At 49.8% G+C, this 8,465-nt stretch overlaps 1 protein-coding gene across 18 annotated transcripts in view; it reads right to left on the minus strand.

Annotated features, from left to right (window-relative positions):
- Positions 1–8,465, minus strand: part of LOC116850324 (arginine-glutamic acid dipeptide repeats protein) — a 13,577-nt gene that overhangs the window by 794 nt on the left and 4,318 nt on the right. For 6 of the 18 annotated variants that reach the window (XM_032828465.1, XM_032828455.1, XM_032828462.1 and 3 more), the window contains 6 exons: positions 6,281–6,640; positions 6,125–6,205; positions 2,183–5,771; positions 1,319–1,597; positions 527–722; positions 7–425 (listed from right to left, as the gene is read on the minus strand). In XM_032828465.1, coding sequence (XP_032684356.1) covers positions 359–425; positions 527–722; positions 1,319–1,597; positions 2,183–5,771; positions 6,125–6,205; positions 6,281–6,523 — 4,455 coding nt within the window. In that variant the 5' untranslated portion in view covers positions 6,524–6,640 and the 3' untranslated portion in view covers positions 7–358. The other 12 variants (XM_032828467.1, XM_032828463.1, XR_004379312.1 and 9 more) reach the window with 10 other exon arrangements.

Here is an 8,465-nt window from a genome sequence, read left to right on the forward strand (position 1 = left end):
TCTCTCTCTCTCTCTCTCTCTCTCTCTCTCTCTCTCTCTCTCTCTCTCTCTCTCTCTCTCTCTCTCTTAATTATGTCTGAAAGACCATAAAAATATTTTCTGACCTTAGATGTTAAAATTACAGAGGCTATATATATATGTATAAATTACTCTGTAACGTCGGGAGAACGCTCAGATCGCGTATATACATATAGAATCATGTAACACGCCCTTCGCGTTTTTACCGACGTGCCTAACGATATCAAGACTATATATATATATACATATATATATATACATATATATATATATATATATATATATATATATATATGTATATGTATATATATTTATATAAATAAAAAACATGTGCGCAAGTTTAGGGACGCGATCCACGTGCTGCTTCATCCAGTACGCGAATTTTGAGCTCGCGCTCGCGCTGTTGTCTAAAAAACACCCTGTGTTAGTCCGATAAACTGCTGTGCTCTAGGTCATAGGTCATACAGAAGTCAGACCAGGTTTTATTTATTGATTTCTAAGCACGAACCTTATATACTCCTCGTGGGCAACGATGGATGGGTGCGGTTGGAAACGGTCACGCTCCATCATAAGGTGCCGTTGCAATTGTTCATGATGAGCAGCCATGTCCGCATATGGTCTTCCCAGTAGCTCCGCTGGATGCAGCGCAAGGGCAGGATCGCGCGGCATCAGGCCGGGCCGAGGATAATTGGCGCTGGCCGCAGCTATGAACAAAAATGATCATGTTAGAAAAATGAACGTACGAGTTGTGCGTTGAACACATCAACATTATGTATAATAATAGATTCTCTTTTCACAATAATGTCTTTTATATGATATAATCGTTTCAGAAGCGTATGTTCGTGACAATCGCGCACAGCTGTCTTGTGTGATATTCTTTTTTAGAAGCGTACAGCTCGTTCGGCTCGCAGCACAGAAGGAATTGCGACGAACTCCTAGCGTCAAGGCTATCTCAGAGCGTCTCAGAAATGTTATTTCTCATTTTGCAAACACACGCACGCACGCGCACACGCACAGTCGCGCCTGCACCTCGATGACACTCACGCGTACACTCGCACTTGCACCTGGCGGCGATAAGCGACTGACCGGAGGTCAGAGTCGAGGACTCCCGAGATTCGCAGGCGCGCCGACGGTAAGGGTGCGAGAAAGGAGGATCGCCTTGACCTAGACGGTAGGTGTAGGTGACAGGCCGATCAATGAGAAACACGGTCGCCTCCGTTAGTCGACGAGCGATAAAAGCGAGGAACGGAAAACTCTTTTTTAAGAAGCTTAAGAAGAACATCCTGTATGTAGGACCTACCAGGCAGAGGAAATCCAGCCGCAGCCGCAGCGGCTTCCTGCTGTTGCTGAGCCTGTTGCTGGGCCTGTTGCTGTCCCGGATGTAAGTGCAAGTGCGTATGCGCATGCGTATGCGCGTGAGTGTGAGCGTGATACTCGGGAGAGATGCCAGCCATCTGTAACCTGACCATCGGGTCAGCGGCCAGAGCCAGTCGCTCTTCGAGCTGACCATGGTGGTGTGCCGCCACGGGATGGCCAGCCCCTCCAGCCGCTGGCCCCCCACCGGCTGCAGTCGGTATTCCTAAACCCGACAGTGCTTCGATCACATAACTCGATCATCACTGATACGATTCTTATGCCGGATTTCTTCACCTCCGGTTAACCGGTCGTACGGTTACGTTATATTCGGACAAAAACAAAAACGTCATAGCTTTACGATCGTTTCTCTGTTTCCTTCAAAACTGCATTGTGTACACCGGCGAATCATGATGTGGACAAAAAGCTGAGGTCCTTACGGCTAGAGTTAACCGACGCTGAAGAAATCGGCGAGAGAGATTAATTCAGATTTAAATATCTAGCCAGCTACATCGTACTCTGGCCCTAACATTCTCCTCGCCACACACACACACACACACACACACACACACACACACACACACACACACACACACACACACACACGCACACACTCTCTCTCCCTTTTTCTCTCTCTCGATCTAACTTCACCTATCTCCCGGCCTACCGATCTTTCCTTCAACTACGTCATACTATATCATTAAAACAATTTCAATATTGAAAAGCATACGATCGTACGATTGGACGGATAGTCGACGATGTTCCTACTTCTATCTCGGCGAGACATGCAGAACTTCATATGAACAATTACCTATCCGTTCCAGACGTTCCCGTTCCAGCTGACTGGGACCCGGCGGTGCACCATAGAGACCAAATTGGTGTAAGGCTTGAGGCGGGCCGGAAGGTCCTGCCAAACCAGCAGCATAACGTCGGTGTATCTCCAACCAATGTGGATCAACCGGTGCCGGCATCGGTCTAGGCGTACCCTTCAGCAATTCCTCCTTCAGACGGTCGTTCAACTCCCGCTCACGCAATTCGCGTATCTCCCGCTCACGTTTCTCTCGCTCCAAGTGTTCCAACTCCAAGCGCTGTGCAGCAGCGGCCTCGCGTCCGTACAGATAATGCAACATTGGGTCAGGAGGAGCCGGATGTCTGGCAGGCGAGAATGCAGCGTGCGGCCTTGCGTACTCGGACAATTGTCTCAGAGCAGGTGTATCCGCGTACGAGCCAGGACGCGCTGCGTACCTGTCATATGGCGAGACGACAGGTTCGAGAGGTCCACGACTTGGCGGTTTACAAATCTCCGGCTGCTTCTCCGGTGTGGTCATTTTTCTGGCTTGTTGAGCAGCTGCAGCAGCGCGATCACGTTCCTCTCGTTCGCGTTCTGCTTGTTTCCTTGTGCGTTCTTCGCGTTTTCTCGCTAATTTCGACTCCGGCACAGGCTTAAACACCAGATCGGTACGTGTACACGAATTGTTCTCACCACGATTCCAGTGCCGCAAGAAAATAGCAGACTGCGAACGATGACACTCGGAGTCCTCGATACGCGGTTCAGGCGACGGTCCACGCGGGCTAACTGACTCTTCCGGCTCCGGTTCCATGTCTTGCTCGATCTTCGGTTCTTGGACGATCGGAGGTTGTTGTGGTTGCGGTGGACGATGATGATGGTGTGCTGAACTGGTGGACGTTAAGCATGTCGCCGAAACCATCGAAGGTTTACGCTGACTCGACCCATGCGAGGAAGAATGACTGTGAGAACTGTGAGAAGAGATAGTGAGCAGTTTGTCGTGATGCAGAGTAGTTGCCTGGTGCATACTGGACGAGTGGTGATGAGAGGCGATTAGATTCTCGCCCTCTTCTCTAGTTGTGACACTAGAGCTGGTGCTGGCGTGATGAGCAGTCATCATGGTACTGCTTTCTTGACTCCTCTGCGGAGAAGGCGGGGGTATAGCATGTGGAACCGGACCATAAGCATACGGCGGGAAAGATGGATATCCTGCTACCGCACCATAACCAGGGTAAGCGTGTGGATGATACGCATGCATTCCGAACAATGTATGGTGCACGAGATGCGGATGGAATGGATGAGCCATATGCGGGCTCGGTTGTTGCGCTGGATGCATCACTGGTTGAGGTATCGAACTGGGTGGCGGTGGCAAGCTGGGTGTCGGCGTTGGCGTTGGCGTCGGCGAAGCAGCGACCGGTTGAAGCTGCGGCACCAATGCTGGAGCAGAGTTCTGAACCGAATGTTTGCTCGGCGTCGGCGGTTTGCTTGCACCGTCCGGATCTTTCTTAATATTGTCTAGACTCGGGCCCGGAAACGTGGAACTTTGGAAGCCCGGCACTTTGACTTCCTTCAGACTTTGCAGAGGATCTGGCTCGGGTGGTATGATCTCTTGCTTGATCTTCAGGTTCTGTGGCTCCATTGGTGGTGTGCCGGCTAAATTGTAGATACCCGCAGGCTTGTCCATCGATAGCATACCACCAGGCTGCAGGGATTGGAATAAGTTAGTCGGCTCATTCAAGCGTTCAGGTTCGTTACTTTCCGTACGTTCCGTGTGTCTATCTGACGTTATTCGTTCGGGGATACGGCCGTCGCGTGCTCGTTCACTTGACAACCTGTCATCTGCGGCTGTCATTCTTTCGGCACCTCTGCCTTCAGACGACATAACGGTCAAGCCGAGCGGTTGCGGCGAACTTGGCATCGGCGGTGGGATCTGAGGTATCTGACCAATCGGTCCCATACCAGTCGGTATTTGACTCTGCGAAATGTTGAGGTTCAACGGTGGCCCCGACATACTTTGCGGCGGCAAGGCTTGCGCACCGCTAGACAAGTTGTCAGCGTGGGTGCGAAGATTTGGTCCCATGTTTTGCGGTGCATTTGGCGCCATGCTGGGAGGTACACTAGGCGCCAACTGTGTCATACTCTGCGACAGATTCTGCGGCACGTTCTGCACAGGAGGTGGTGGCGGTGGCGGCTGCGGTTGCACATTGCTCGCTGCGTACTGCATACTGAGACTTGCCGGTAGTCCAGCAGCAACGTTCTGTTGTTGACCGGGCGATATCACAGGGATACCCTGCGAACTCACCGGTATAGATTGCGCACCACCCGGAATACCGGTGCCAGGTGGCAGAGTTTGCGACAGATTGCGCACTGCGGCCTCACTCGTCGATTGTACGGGAGCCACTAACGGCTGTGACACACTGAGGTTCAACTGTCCTTGTTCAGGCTCTTTAATGTCGTCGTTGGACGTCGGCGGTGATACCACTGACTCCATCGGGACCAACGGTTCCAACTTGAGTGGCTGATTCATAGCTAACGGCGGCACGGAGTCCTCCATTTGACGATCTATCACCTTGCTTTGATCCACCAATGGTTCCGGTTCAAGCAATGGTGGTTTCTTTTCCAAGCTGTGTATCACCGGCACAGAGATCGGTAGACTCTGAATAGGGGCTGGCACGGGAGTGGACACTGGTGTCGGCTCGGACGGTTCCTCGGGAGTCGTAACAGCTGGACTTACGGGCTCTTCAGCGGTCACGCCAGTGACCGTCGGTGTAGTCGGTTGATTCTCGTTCGTGTCAGCCTCCGTTTCCCTCTCCGGTTCATCCATCAGGGAATTACTGTCTGTCGTGAGCGACTCGGACGGGCTCTCGGCGCGATCGCCGCCGCCGCGCTTTCGCTTCTGTGCGTCTTTGTCGTCGTCGACGTCGTCCGGTTGTGAGCGCTTCTGCGTACCTTTCTTGGGTGTCTCCACTTTGCTGGATGATTTCTTCTTATTCTTGTCAGGTGACTGCTGCTGCTGCTTCTCTTGGTCGGGCGTATCAGTACCACCGGTGCGTCGCGGTCTCGCTGGTCTCGGCGTTTCCTTGGCCTTGTTGCGCGTTCGCATTCTACCGGGACTCTCCGGTGACTCCGCCGGAACAGGGCGGAATAGATAAGGCGGCGCAGGCGGCAGTTCGCCGGTCTTCTTCAGATGCGCACGACATTCCGTACAAAGAAGGAGACGATCCTTGCCGGCCACCTGATAGTCTTTCGAGTTGGTAGAGAAGCAGTGCTGACACGAGTGAGCAGTGCCGTTTGTATTAGTATCACGCGAGTCGCTGTCCTCTTCGGAGTTATCGTCCTCCGTTACGGAACTGATCTCACCACCGGGATTGTGACTGGCCGGCGTGCCGACCGGCACGCTCTCGGCCTCGGACGCAGGCTCCTTCGTGTTGACGTTTGCCGTTGGCGTTGTATCCTTTGTAGGCGTCGGCACTTCCTCTTTTGGAGTGCCGGCGCGGGAGTTCCGCGTATTACGGATCCTCCGCAGTGAGCTCTGCCGGCGACGACGGTGCGGCCTATTATTATTGGCACCAGGCGTCTTTTTCCACAAGTAGTAGAACTCGACCAATTCCGGCTGTAGAGAGACCCCAGCGAAATAAATACTCTACTAAGTCGCAAGCATTTCTCTTTCAGTAAGCGTGAAAAGTATGCTCGCAAGTCAGAGATGAAGATCAATTTGTCAAAGAAAAGGTAAAACGGACTCTCGAATGTTTGACACTTCGTCAAAACGATATCAAAAAAGAGAAGAGGTCATCAAAAAATTTTATTTTGAAAGCACAAAAGTCGCTCTTTTACTTTTTTCGCTCTAACATATCTTTAAGGTCTATTTTGTATATCTCTTTTGTCCTAAACGTAGAAGCGTTGAAAGGTCGTTGAAAGAAAGCAGATTAAAAATTAGGGGAAAGACACTTCGCTTTCAAGTCTTACCGTATCTTTGTGAGGCAAAAGATCCTTCCTAATGCGTGAAAAGTTCTTCCCAAATTGCCGTAAACCCTTGACGAATCGCTTCTACGGTCAACAACGACAAGTGATCACTTTCCTTATTCACGGGACACAACTAATGGTCGAGAACATGATACTTACAGTCTCTTCCTCGGACCATTTCTTGTCGATGCCTTTGGGTACTGGACATTTAACGAGAGCCTGAAGCGCCCTACCGGGATCATAGCCAGAGTCGTGAAGGATGTCCAAAGCATTGATGGTAGTGTCGTCTCGAGACGCCGCCACGCAACCATCGTCCGGGGACCCGCCGTCACACATACCGGCGAAAGCGGCCATAGACCGAGCCGCCCTCAGGTACATGAGAAGATCCCCGTCCAATGCCATGGCCGGGACCCATCTTAGCTCCTCGCGCTCCTTGGAGAATTCTGGATCGGGTAGCAGCTCGCCGGGTGGTATACCCGGCCGATACTCAGGCAAACGGGCCTGACAAGAAACCAACTCCTGTAAATCCCAAAAAATTCGGGATTGCGCGCGGTTAGCACCGATATGCCGAAGCGAGTTAGTTAGTGGTCACGCACCTATGCTCCGGCTTGCCCTCTCAAGCGGTTATCATATTACAACTCAGGTTCTAATGCGTACAAATATTTTCCTTTTTTCTCTTTTGTTTGCTTCTTTACTTTTCTCGTCTCACTCTCATAAAACGCGGTCGATCTATATTTTCCCTTATCAATTTCCTTGCTCGAATATTCCACGGACAACAATAATCGCACCCTCGTATTTTGTATACGAATTCACCGACCAGTACACAGACCGGCCATGTGCCATGCTAATGACAACACCTGGTGACACAACGATTTTCAAATCATAAACAAACGCGTGGAGGAGGCACTTGAAGATCGTAATAATTGTGACGATACGAATGTCGCAAGGCAATTATGCCGATCTGTGTACACGCTCGCATTCGAAAGCACACACGCACGTACTTTTGTATTGCGAAATTCTGTGTCGGAAGTGTCAGGAGGATTACGGGGTTAAAGATAGAAGTTACGTATCTACAACTCTCCGTGTAACTTGCGTAATATATTTATCGGGTGTTACTTATTCGCGAAGTGGTAATACGCGACGCGTGTTTGTCGCGAATGATACTGAAGCTATTCTCGGCGCAACGACGGCAACATAGGGGGGAGGGAAAATAAAAGAGACGATTTATGAGCTATCGATTAGTCACAGACACGGTTAACGCGGGAACAAACACGAAGCCTCGATGGTCCCGCAGTTCGGTGATATTTACCTCGTATTATGCGTACAGAGTCTCGAATCCGGCACAAATTACTTGCCACGATCTCTTTGGCCAATCTGGAATCGGTTCTTTTCTCAATGAATACGTTGTATCATTGAACGTGATATTATCTCAATTTCAATTTCGACTGTCATAATCGTGCAACTATCACAATCATGACATTTAGTTGTTGCATGAAATATTTCTGCGATTGTTCTTCCTCAAAGTGTTTCTAAAGGTAACTTTTAACGGTAAGTGAGATATTCGTTATCTGATAACCTCTGGGATCTGATTCCCAAAAAGAAGCCTATTTAGCTTCAATTGCCTCCGACGATTACTCGAGGGAATTATCGGTCAGCGCGTGACAAAATCTCGATTCCAAATTAGTGCTCGTGCTCACACAGATGGTTCAAGTAAGCAATGGAGAATAATTGTTGTATTGTCAGCAGATATGTAAATATAGTGCAGAGGCGAGTTGATCTGCTTATTGATCGACCGACCGCTCGAGTTACTTCACCGTGACTGAATACCACTCCAAAATGAAGAAAGCGCAATCTCACGCCAGATAAACTATACAATGATTATCCTCATGCATCGCTCTCAAGTATATATATGTACACGTATATATGTGTGTGTGTGTATATATATATATATGTATGTATGTGTATATATATATATATATATATATATATATATATTCACGCACAGCTGGTATGCCGCTCTACGAAGGTAGGAAGGTATTCCTCCCGCGAGAGTAATTAACGAGTAATCTCGCCGGTTTTGGCGGAATGATCGCGATCGATTGGCGCATGCAGGACGCGTGTGCCCGGTGCGATACAAGTATTGCCGAGAGAGCGTGATGAGTGGGTTTCACGTATCTCGCGTGGACAAAATTGTCGTTATACCTGAAACATTCGAAGCTCTCCGGCAATGAATGCGTTAGTTGAACCATCGAATTAACTAGTAAGTAGAATCGTAAATTCGTACTGCGATCTCTCTCTCTCTCTCTCTCTCTCTCTCTCTCTCTCTCTCTCTCTCTCTCTCTCT

The sequence above is a fragment of the Odontomachus brunneus genome, unplaced genomic scaffold, assembly GCF_010583005.1.
Source record: "Odontomachus brunneus isolate Ranch 3 - 2012 unplaced genomic scaffold, Obru_v1 Obru_scaffold_142, whole genome shotgun sequence".
In the NCBI taxonomy this organism is placed as follows: domain Eukaryota; kingdom Metazoa; phylum Arthropoda; class Insecta; order Hymenoptera; family Formicidae; genus Odontomachus; species Odontomachus brunneus.